At 41.2% G+C, this 12168-nt stretch overlaps 1 protein-coding gene across 1 annotated transcript in view; it reads left to right on the top strand.

Moving 5' to 3' along the window:
• The window catches only part of CFAP206 (cilia and flagella associated protein 206), a 21928-nt gene extending 10224 nt beyond the window's left edge, over positions 1 to 11704 (top strand). Inside the window, exons 3-12 of the mRNA XM_015424750.1 lie at positions 768 to 858; positions 2620 to 2808; positions 3206 to 3364; positions 4147 to 4355; positions 5156 to 5275; positions 5581 to 5779; positions 8234 to 8374; positions 9344 to 9537; positions 10273 to 10413; positions 11474 to 11704. Of these exons, the coding sequence (XP_015280236.1) occupies positions 768 to 858; positions 2620 to 2808; positions 3206 to 3364; positions 4147 to 4355; positions 5156 to 5275; positions 5581 to 5779; positions 8234 to 8374; positions 9344 to 9537; positions 10273 to 10413; positions 11474 to 11704 (1674 nt within the window). The remainder of the gene's footprint in view (positions 1 to 767; positions 859 to 2619; positions 2809 to 3205; positions 3365 to 4146; positions 4356 to 5155; positions 5276 to 5580; positions 5780 to 8233; positions 8375 to 9343; positions 9538 to 10272; positions 10414 to 11473) is intronic.
• Positions 11705 to 12168: the final 464 nt, after the last annotated feature.

Raw genomic sequence — 12168 nt, 5'->3', positions numbered from 1 at the left:
GTGTGTGGCCTTATGACACACTTCCGGTGATGTCAGGGGGTGTGGCCTTATGACACACTTCCGGTGATGATGTAAGGGGGTGTGGCATATGCTAATGAGTTCCCCTAGCTCTTTTTCTACGAAAAGACCCCTGATAAAAGTAAAGCAAGGGAGAATAATTCAAAATGTTTGAGAAACTGTAGCATATGTGAAAACCAAATTGCACCCAGTTCACCACATACAAGGCTTGCTATATCATAGCCTTCAGTCCAGAGCTCATTGTGTGAGTGGGCTTTTATTAAAAGGGCATCTCTGCATACACCTGCCTTTGAATGCATGGAGCAGCCTTTTCTATTGAAGACAATGTGAACCTCATGCTGATGTGGTCCTTCATGTCCACTTCAAAGTTCCTGGGACCACATTGATCAGGTCAGTATCAGTCTAATCAATCTAGCTTCAGGCACCGGTCCACTGAATGATATGATGTATTATGCTATTAATGACAGGTAGTTTAAGCCATGACTATTTTTGTCTCTTCAGACTACATTATTGTCGCAATACAAATAATTTCTGAAATGGCAGAGTTCAGCTGCTCGATCTGTTTACTAAAGTTATTTTAAGCTGAACATGCCTCATTTAAAAAATCTGTTATGCTGATAGATTTAGGGTGATTCCACACAGAGGTCCACTCTTGGCACAGTGTTACTTCGCATTCCAAATTAATCTTGTGTCACTTATTTGCTACCTGACTTGAAAGAACATCTCATTTAAACACTTTATCTTTTTAGCTGTGTATTGAGAGACTGCTTGACACAAGAAATCCTTCCCTGGACACTATTAAGATGCAAGTTTATTTTGATATGAACTATACAAACCGAGGTAATCTATGGTGTGGAGCTACTGAATATGAATACTGTGTGCAAGATGCAGCCATTCTTGTTGCATAAGTATGTGTGAAGTACAACATGCATGGAACAGAAAAGCCAAATAATAGGATCAGGCAGGGCTTTTTTTCTGGGGGAACATGCCGGAATGAAGTTCTGGAACCTCTTCAACAAAATTCTTTTTATTTATTTATTTATTATTGATTTTATTTATTATGAGATTTATAGCCCTCCCTCCCCGCGAGCGGGCTCAGGGCGGTTCACAAACTGGGCACGTATGCCAATGGTTAAGACAGTTAAAAATACAATAAAACAATCATTTATAGTCAATTTATAACAATACAAGGTGCTCTAGATGTCGCAAAAAAGGTCTTCAGTAACAAGATGGCATCCTGATGGTGATGGTCCCAGATCGGTGCTATCAGTTCCAGACAGCACTATCGTTCATTGTCACAGGGCCATCTCACTCTCCGATGTTACCCAGCCTAGTTAGTGACGGTGGTACAGTGGTGGTGGCTCCTACACAAAAGCTTGACGGAAAAGCTCCATCTTACAGGCCCTGCGGAACTGCGCGGGCCTGGGGAGACGGCTCTGGGGGTTGGGGAGGGCTCTCCAGGGCCCCGCGCAGCGACGTGGGCCTGGAGAGACTAAGCTGGGGGACTAGGGAGGCCTTTACAGGCCCTGGAAAGGCGGCCGGGGAGGGAGAGGTACATAACTTACCTTCTTCTTTGTCCTCCCTGGCTGACTGAGGGGAGGACTGCTGGGAGCAGGGGGCGGGACTTGCTACATTTCATCGCCCCCTGGCCTCCTCTCTGCCGGAGTGTCGCTCCGGTGAGCTCTGGCTCAAAAAGAGGCCTGCAAGTTCATAAGTTTTCAGTATACAGAAAAATTATATACTGAAAAATTAATTTCCCTCTTGAGAGTTCTGGCATCTCTTAAAAAAAAAAAGCCCTGGAATCAGATAAACATGGAAGTAGCAACAGCAAGGAGGTTGTAAACTGAATTACCAATTCCCCAAATAGTCAAAACATGGCCATGAGTTAGTGTGTCTACATTGCTTTGAAATTCTGGATGGGCGTGTTTAAAAAAATAACAATAGACTAGACACATTCCATTGCTCACGAACAGGAATAATTAATAGGTAATCATTAATGGGTAATCATTAATCTCCTTATCTGAATTTGTGAGCCACCTTAGATCTACCCAGTGTTCTTTGCTCTCTCCTGTTTTATTTCTCTGCTTCCCCCCCCCAAAAAAAATCTAGCCCTTTTCTGTATAAGGTCAGCACTCTAGAATATCCTGCCCTGGGCCTTACGGCAGACTTCATTATTATTGTCCTTCAGTAGGGCTGGTAAGAGTTCTTTTTCTAAGAGCTTTTGTTGACATTGGCAGTGATTAGTTTTGTTTACCAGTTAATGATGTTTATTATGCCTTTTTTTTAGAGAAGGAAATGTTGTTTTCTTGTGTTTTCTTTATTTTTATATTTTGTTTGGATTGTTGTTTTATAAATGTTTGATGTCTTGCTATTAGCTGCCTTGAACCCTTTAGGAATCTATGGGATATGTACAGATATTCTGTTCTGTGAATATAGATGACTTTTCTGTGCTTTGAATTAGAAGCAGCTTGCAGCTGCAGATCTCAGCCCAACAAAATCCGGACTACTCCAGTGAAATCTAGATGTTTATATGGCCATCTACAGGTTGTATAAAAATGTTAACTGTATCTTATATGATCCTCTATCTGTATTTTCTCTTAGTTGAATTAATTAATGAACAACATCGCATTCTGGAATCCAGGCTTGCTCCTGTGAGCAGAGAAATTACAGATAATCGTGCTCGAACACGAGAAGAATTGGAAAGTGTTTATCGAAAGATTGTCAGCTATGTGCTGCTGCGCTCAGGCCTTGGATCCCCAACAGACATCAAGGTCATTAGAGAGGCAACTGGTTAGTAGAACTTTAAAATATGCAACAATGGATTCCGGTCCAATCTTCTTTTATTGCTGTCTGGTTCCCTATCTTGGAATATTTACATCAATTCGATGATATCCCAAAAGAAATTGATACTTTTCATCTCTGGTAACGTGTAAACAAATATTGCTTCTAAATATGTTTTGTATGGTTCTGCTAATACAGCTCCTAATGCATTGGAGAATGGGTCCTTGAGAGATACTAGCTTGCCCTATTCTGGCCTTCCCAGATACAAAATTAATGGGCATAGAAAAAGTGAACAGATGGTAGTCTAATCCCCAACAAGTTTTCAATAGTCCACCTTCAGGCAATTTTATTGATATTTCTATAGTTACTTTTTGGCATGACAGTCTGCGCATTTAATATTTTCCAGCTGCCCTGCAAAGTGTATTTCCTCAGACAGAGCTTGGTGCTTTCCTCTCTTTCAATAAGAAGGAAAAAGAGCGGCAGTTGAAAGAACTCACCATGATTGTGACAGGAATTCGATTATTCAACAAGGACTGTGGGAAGGGAGGAGAAGGCATCGATGATTGTAGGTACCTAAATCGGAGGCCCATATTGCGGGTACTAAAATTAAGGATATGTCTACACTATGAATTTAAGCCACTTTTGTGTAAAAATGCTTGTTGTTGATCACAGTTTTATAGAACTCCATCTAAATCATTTGGCAATCATTTAAGTTGGCTTTTCCAAACAATGCATTATTCTGTTTTCAGTCAGTGGAATAACTGTATTTGTTGAATGTCCTTCAAATATTAGCTTTATTAAAGTTCTGTATTATTTAACTGTTTTACTAACCAGTCTGTTTGAAGACAAATAATTGACTATCTGTTACATTTTTTAATTATTCCCTTCCTTCAACGGGCTCAGGGCAGTATACATGGTTCCCCTTCCCCATTCTGTCCTCACAACAACCTTGTGACCTAGGGTTGGCTGAGTTTCTGATCCAATGCACTGCTACATGACACTGGCTATAAGATGAGTGACAGATCTGAATCAGGATCTAAAAAGAACTGGGTATGCACCTAAACCATTTTGCACATATATAGGGACTGTGCTAGTTTTTCCTTCCAGCTGCAGCGCCATGTGCTATTCTGGATGCTGCTTCATAAGATTCTTTGATCTTTGGGGATTGCTTTTCAGGCCATGAAAGGGTTGCAGAGAAAAAGATATCTCAAAAGATTGTGTGCACATGTGAAAGGTTGCCTTTGGATCCTAGCCCTGGCTCAGAAATATGTGAGAAAATACCTGTGGCTGATAAATATTAACTACTGTACTTCCTCAATATGTTTCCAATCAAATCTGTGCCCATAGTACCAGCTATTCTGAATGAAGCTATCCCAGCAGCCAGCCACCATATAGATATAGAGCTTCAGAGTTCCCAGGACTTGGCATATCGATACACGGCCATGGTTGAAATGATGCACCAGAGCCTTAATGCTGAAATGGAACTGAAATTGACAATGTTAAAAGAAGTGCTGTACAATGTGAGACAACATGAAGCATATCTCTGTGTCATCCTGGTGAGAGTCTAACATGCTTTGCATCTACTTTAGAAATGCCTGCATGTGCATTCAAGGTGCCTGTAGATAGTAATAGCTATGTTGGGTGCCAAAGAGTGGGTAGATTTGTCACCAGTACTCTGCTTTTAATTGAAATGAAGTATAAAAACTTCCAGTCTACACTGAACTTTTTTCATGCATAATGGGAAGACAGCATCATTTTCTGCAACATATATGCACTGTACTTATACAGGCTCAGATTATCAAATGGCATACAACTACAGATCACATGAATAATTACATATGTAAATCCCCCAGTACCAAATGTGGAAGCTTTGGAGGCTCATTTTATGATATGTAAAAGAAATAAAAACAAGACAGTGACAGGGGAGGAGTTGGCTAAGTTGTTGGCTGAATCTGTTTCTTTAATTAAAACAGCCACCCACTGTTTGCACTGCTACCACACAATCACTGAGTCTGTACATGACCAAATCAGCCCAGTTTGACCTATTTTTCAGGCTGCAGTCCTGAATATATTTGCTTGGAAATGAGCCCTACTTAATTCAGTACATCTTACTTACAACTACACAAGCTTTCATAACTATTTTGTGGCATTTGTAATGCAATCCTGAACAGAGATGCTCCATTTCAAACCCAGTGATTTGCTAGAGACTAGAATATCATTACATTTCACTGGTAATGAAGCAGTATAGTCCCCAAAGGGAACTTTCGCGTAGTGTGATTTCTTAAATCCAGTTGATTACTACATTTTTTTCCTGATACTACAGTCAGTCACTGCTTTGTGTTTGCTGTCTTTTCAGTCCGATGTGATTACTTGCGCACAAGAAGTTGAAATGATGCAGAAGCAGTTTGCAGCACAGATGGAACAGTTAAAAAATGTTGTTCGGGCAAAAACAGCTGTGCCTACATCTCAAGTTTATGTAAATTTCTAAAATATAAGGATGCTCTTTAATGAAAACAAAACTTTTATTTATAAAAGGTCATGTATGTGTTTTGTTTGGGTGTGCAGGGGGAGCATTCTTTCCCAAACCTCATTTCCGAACTCTTTAGTATTATTTAAAATTCAAGTCAAGTTTTTAAAAATCATAATATCTCACTATGTAGGAATTTTATTCGCCCTCTCTGTACAGTACACATAAGAGTAAACATTTCTGATGGGCTGACAGTGCACTTTGCAAACATAATAGCAATGCAAAGTTAATATTTTTGTTTGTTTGTTTTCTAGCCCATATTTATTGCACTTTCTAACCTTTGGACCAGTTTTCAAGATGAGATACTGGTTCTCAGTTTCCTCAATAACTTGACGGTCAATCTCCAGCAGTTCTTGGATGCTCATGCAGTGATCTTTCCAGAGGATGTGATGGAGTCTCTTCTTGAAGGCATAACTGTGAAGACTGATGAAGAAAGGTTAAAGAAATCAGCTGGTACTCGAAAATCATAACAAATCTAGTATAAATTGAATGCACACCATGAAGTCTGTAAAATACTTCTGCTGTTTTCATTCTTGAACATATAAAACTTGGGCCCTGTTCAGATTGCTAGGTCTTTAATTCTCTGAATACTAATCAGGCATCACCCACCAGGTTTTCTGGGTAGAATTTCCCCCAAAATGTTTTATAGCTAATTTGCAAGAGACTTATGACATCAGGGTATGCTAGGGTTGCCAACTCTGAGTTGGGAAATTCCTGGAGATATGGAGGTGGAACCTGGAGAGGCCCTTCCCCTCCAAAGCAGCCATTTTCTCCAATGGAACTGATCTCTGTAGTTGGAAGTTCAGTTGTAATTCTGGGAGATCTCCAGGCCACACCTGGAGGCTAGCAACCCTAAGGTATGCCCTTACATCTTATTTCCATCATGTTGTAGTAGAGTATCCTTTTCCTTCCCTTACTCTTTCTCTCTCCCCCTAGTTTTGTTCTGCCTCATCTTAAATTATTGTAAGGATTGGGCAGAAAATTATAGTCTGTGGCCAGACAAAGGATGGGGCAGGAGGCAGGTGGCTAGCCCCTTTCCTCCCATGACAGCCCACCCCCAGCCACATTGGATCCCAGCAACTGGGATCCCACCGCTTGCACCCTGCCCCTCAGGATCCAGTTGCCTCTCCTCCCCTGCTGGTGCCACAAAGGTCAGGCTGTGGCTAAGTCGGGCCCTCCTTGCTTAGTTTCGTGTTCAGTAAAGTGTCTTATATGCTGTTGGCATCAAACATCTCCCTTTTAAATAAAAGCCGAATAGTGGTGGCACTTCTCTAGAACATTCCACACGCTCCAAAATCAGTTCGCTCTCTGATCTGTCATTCAGAGGGTCTCCCTATCCACTGGCTGCTTTGCCTGAGTCCTGCCTCCAACATTCTAAACAGTTTGCTCTTCCTCTCCCCCCCCCCATAGCCAGTCAGAACACAGAGGTTATTTGCATATGCAACCTCATTGGCCTCTGCCTCGGAACACAGATGTCGTTTGCATATGCGACTTGATTGGCTTTTGCCTCTAACATTCTAAACAGTTTGCTCTTCTGAGGTAAAATGTGTCCAATCTCCAGATGGAGGGCTGGAGATTACTCAGAATTACAACTGCTTTCCAGATGGCAGAGATCAGTTCCCCTGGAGAAAATGGTGGGTTCTGTATCCTTATATGCTGCTGAGGTGGCCCCCATATGACAGCCAATGTGACGTAGCAGTCAGGGCTTAAGAGCACGGGAGAGGCTGCAGGTTGTGGGGGGTGGAAAACTGAAGAGTGAGGGGGAAATAAAGGTAGGTTGATGATTGGCTGGGAAGGAGATAGGGTTGCCAACTCCAGGTGGGAAATTCCTGGAGATGTGAGGGATGGAACCTGGAGAGGTTGAGGTTTCAGGAGGCATGGGACCTCGGACAGGTACAAAGCCATAGACTCCACCCTCCAAACCAACAATTCCCTTCTGGGGAACCATCGTTGCCAATCTCCAGGTGAGGACTGGAGATCACTCAAAATTACAACTGTTCTTTAGGTAGCAGAGATCAGTTCCTCTGGAGAAAATGGTGGAATAACGTTTAATGGAGATGTGACAGAATTCTGATACAAAAAGGTACAAGGCAAGGTTGCCCGCTCTCGCCATTACTTTTCATTTTCATACTGGAAACATTAAATGAGTTAATCAGAAATAATAGAGCTATAAGAGGATTAAAAATAGGAGGGGAAGAATTTAAATTACAGGCATTCGCGGACAACCTTGTGTTCATTTTGGAAGAACGGAAAGCTGAAGAATGAGGGGGAAATAAAGGTAGGTTGATGATTGGCTGGGAAGGAGATAGGGTTGCTAACTCCAGGTGGGAAATTCCTGGAGATGTGAGGGATGGAGCCTGGAGAGGGTGAGGTTTCAGGAGGCGTGGGACCTCAGACAGGTACAAAGCCATAGACTCCACCCTCCAAACCAACTATTCCCTTTTGGGGAACCATCGTTGCCAATCTCCAGGTGAGGGCTGGAGATCACTCAAAATCACAACTGTTCTTTAGGTAGCAGAGATCAATTCCTCTGGAGAAAATGGTGGACTCAGTGTCATTATACCACGCTGAGGTCGCCACAGCAAATTGACACTGAGTGTCCAAGGCCGGGGCACCCGCCCAGAGCCTCTTTCTAGAGGTCGTTGTATTTATTTCCACAACGGGCCTTTTTCCTAGTATTTTTATAATTCTGATAATAGTTTATTATGAAATAAAGAAATGTCTTTTTCCAAAACAGCAAATGTGGTGGAAACTGCTAGTTGCTAATAAAGCCTGATTAATGGGCAATTGGCTTCTACAAGTCAGCCATCTTTCGCAGTTGTCTTGAAATGGATGGCATGGTGAAAAATTTCTTCTTGGTTATCCTGTTTACCATTTTATATTTCTTTGGGTTATATTCTCTTTCAGATGACAAAGTAAATATTTCTGACTTCACATCAGAAGAATGGCTATTGCCAGAAACCACAATTAATTTTAGCCAACTGACTGTTCAGTACCATGGGTTTTGTGCTTACAATTTTGCTGTGAAAGATGGTCTCCTCCTCCCAGGTACACCAGTTAAAAAAATTGTTCATTTTAAGAGATTTGTTTACTGCTTCATGTCAGTATAAAGGAAGCCAGTACTGATTGGTGGAATTTCTGTATCTCACCATATGTGGATTGGAGCTATTACGGAGAGTTTTCTGTCAAGTTTGACTTCTTGACTCTTAAGTATTATATGGTCTTGTTACTACAAATTATGACTTGATGCTAGTATGGTAATTTCCTGTAAAACTTCATCCTTCAATTTGTTTTTGTTTTTAAGACTTATCACTGAAACGTTTCTTTTATAGATCTAAGCAGAGGTCTCACTAGTTGCAAGGCATGTGCTGAACTTGTATGTCGAAGTTAACAAAATTCTCTATTCTGATCCCTTTTACATTGGCGAGGATCCAAGGAGCTCTTTAGACCTATGCAAGGCCTTCTGGCGTATATTCCACCCAAAGCACAATTCTTTCTGTGGCATAAAGGCACTCCTGACGCTCTCCTCAATTTCTGGTGTAGTTTGCAAGTGAGGATATCAGAAGCTCCACTGTATATCCACAACTCCCCCACACACACCTTATGGCCATGTGGGAGAATTTTTTTAAAAAAAATTGAATAGTACATTTATTTAGTACTGTTCAGTTTAGAACTGAAGTCTCAGAGCATCAATTTGCATTTGTATATTCAAAAAAGAAAGTAGAATTTTCATAGTGTGACTTTTCCCCACTTCTAATTTGCACTATGGAAGTTGGGTGTTGATGCTGAAGTAACCCTGATCTCTTACTTGGCTTATAAAAAAAATGGGGAGGGGTTTTGATAGTGTGAAGTTGATGGAATTTTCCAAAGGGTAGACTTTAAGGTAAATGTTCTAACTGGGATCAAGAGAATCATGAGGAAATTATATATATATATGTGTGTGTGTGTGTGTGTGTGTGTTTGTGTGGGGGTATACATACACACACAAATGTTATTTTTGTGGTTTTTATTTGTTAGGAAATCCTTCTTTGGGAATTTTGAAGCATAAGGAGAAATATTACACCTTTTGTTCCAAAGAAGCTGCATATAGTTTTGCCAGAAATCCAGATAAATATATTAAGATGATTGGAGAAAAAGCAAAGGAAAGTCCAGAGCTTATTCAGCTGCTTGAACTTCATCAGCAGTTTGAATCTTTGGCCCCTTATTCTCAGGTATTTATCACATTTATCCTTTGGGGCACTTCCATACACCAGTTTTGCCAGGCACCATAGTACCAACATGGGAAGCTAAGTATCTCAAAGAAGAGGTATTTCCTAGTGGAGGGATTTTTAGTTCTATACCTGCTTCGGTAATTCTGTTGCTGTGCTGATTTTACTAGTCTGTTGTGGACTAGCAGCACTCCCCACAAAGACTGGCAAACACCCAGTCTTGCTTATGGTTTGATTAAGCATATCCAGCACACTCAAACTGTGCCATATGGAATCCCATATGAGTGTTGCTAATTCTTCTTACCTTCTAATTTTACACAGAAGTCTTTGATGAGAACAAAACAAAGAAACCCTGTAAATAGAAAGTATGTTTTTTTAAAATCCAAGTTGAGTTATCCTGCCCATTCTTTACAAACAAGCAGACTATTGTAACATGTTCTACAATGGGGTGTTTTAACACAACTCAAGAAACAGCAGTTAGTTCAAGCACAACAGCTAATTACTGACTCAACATACTGCTTGGTATATATAACACCTGTTTCAAAATATATTTGTTTCCATGTTCAATACAAGGTGCTGTTTTTGACTCTTAAAACCTTTCATTATCTCAGAACTTTGTAACGAAAAGACTAATTTTTCCCATAAGGAAAGGAAGTGATGGCCAGTGGAGGGATGGAATTTGCAGTCCCCTGCGAGTCCTTGTGGGTTTCCCTCTTGTAACACCTGTTTTTGTTTCAGATTAAAAGCAAGGACAAGAGTTTGAAACCCATCACAAAGTGTGACAGCAGTACTCAGACTGAAACACACATCTTGCCACCAACTTTTGAAAAGGATTATGAATGGAATGAATGGGAACTGAGGAGAAAAGCCATCAAACTGGTTCGTGTCTACATTGTTGTAGAGTTTATTAAAAGTTTGCTCCACAGTGTGACCTTTTTTACATTGCTGAAAGATATCTTTTCTGCAGTCATCAGCAAGCAGAATGTAAACAGCAGTACTGAACACAATTTAATGTAGTGCTATATTTCCCATAAAATTCCAGAATGCCCATCCCTACTTTTCTGTTTCATTGGAAGTAGTCAGTTCAGCAAAGGTCTCAGCTATACCTTGTAATCGTCCCTTTACATTTTGTTACTTCTCTCTTTTGTTTCAAAGCCTAGCTGTGATCATTCCTACCACCCCGCCATGCTTAGTTATTTCCTGAACTTACCGTGGCCACAGCTCTTCTGCCTGGATCCTTCATCAGTTCATTTTCCAGAGAGAGGAGGAAGACTTTAATCACTGTTTTTTTTCCTTTGCAGCTAATGTAGTTTTTTATTCTCATAATGCACAATTAGGAAATAAAAATAATGATCAGTTTTGCTATAAAGAGGAAAAGTAGGTTGTGGCCCTCCTGGGGGACAGCAGGACATCATAATTGACTTCCATAGTCAGCAGAGACTCACCAGATCCAGTACTGTTCATAATGAATTTTGGCCAATTTGTGGTTTGCAAAGTGATGTCTATCAATGGCTACTAGCCATGGTGACTAAAGGAAACCTCCACATTGAGAGACACTAATCCTCTGAATCCCAGAGCTAGGAGGCAACATCAGGGGAAGGCCTTGGCCTCTATGCCCTGTTGTTGGCTGTCCAGAGGAACTGATTGGCCACAGTGTAAGGCAGGATGCTCGACTAGATGGACCACTGGTCTGATTCAGCAGGGCTTTTCTATGTCAGCCCTGGTTAGTATTTGGATGGGAAACCGCCAAGGAAGTCCAGTATTGTGACTTGGAGGCAGGCAATAGCAAACCACCTCTGAACCTCTCTTGCCTTGAAAACCCTACAGGGTCACCATAAGTCAGCTGTGACTTGACAGCAAAAAAAAAAAAAGAACAATTCATACAGTTCTTTAACTGCTGGCTGCAGCTGTGATTATTCTTATTGTTTTCTGTCTTCAGGCTAACTTGCGCCAAAAGTTAACACATTCTGTGCAAACTAACCTTAGTCATATGCGAAGGGACAATTCTGCTCAGGTGTACCTGATGAAGGACTCCAGTACACAGACCAAGCGTGAAAACAGCAGTAACGTACCTAGGCCACAGATTTTCTTGGCTGGACTTCGAGGAGGAACTCCCCCAATTACACACATGACAAAAGTGAACTTAACAAGAGCAGTTGATGAAACATAGTCGAAAAAGTTGTGAAGTCTCTCAAGAAATAAACATTAAAAAAAATTATCCAGTGATTCAGAGACAATTTTTAAAGTCTGTGTAATATGCTTACAATCTGACCTAATTTGACAGGGAATTTCTAAACCTTGGTGGCATCCGAGTAACTCACTGCTGACAAGATGTGATATATTATATGTAATAATCTATATATCTAATTCCCAAGTCGCCCCCTGGTGTGCGGATGCTTAAATCTGCACATCGGGGGGACCTGGGGGGGAGGGAGAGGTTTGTGCACATGTGGGTCCCCACGTGTGCACAAAAATCCTAAATCTGAAAAAAAACATCAGGGGGATGTTTAAATCCCCCCGAAACTCACAGAGCGTCCCCTGCGCATGCGCAGGGAACGCTCTGCGAACGCCGCTGCCGCCGCTTGGAAGTTGAACAGCGAGCAGGGAGGGAGGGCCAGAGCGGCGAGCCGCTCG

Source organism: Gekko japonicus, unplaced genomic scaffold (genome assembly GCF_001447785.1).
Source record: "Gekko japonicus isolate JY-2015 unplaced genomic scaffold, Gekko_japonicus_V1.1 scaffold787, whole genome shotgun sequence".
NCBI classification, from domain to species: Eukaryota; Metazoa; Chordata; class Lepidosauria; order Squamata; family Gekkonidae; genus Gekko; species Gekko japonicus.
The sequence above is the reverse complement of the archived record's forward strand: the minus strand, read 5'-3'. Positions and strand labels throughout refer to the sequence as shown.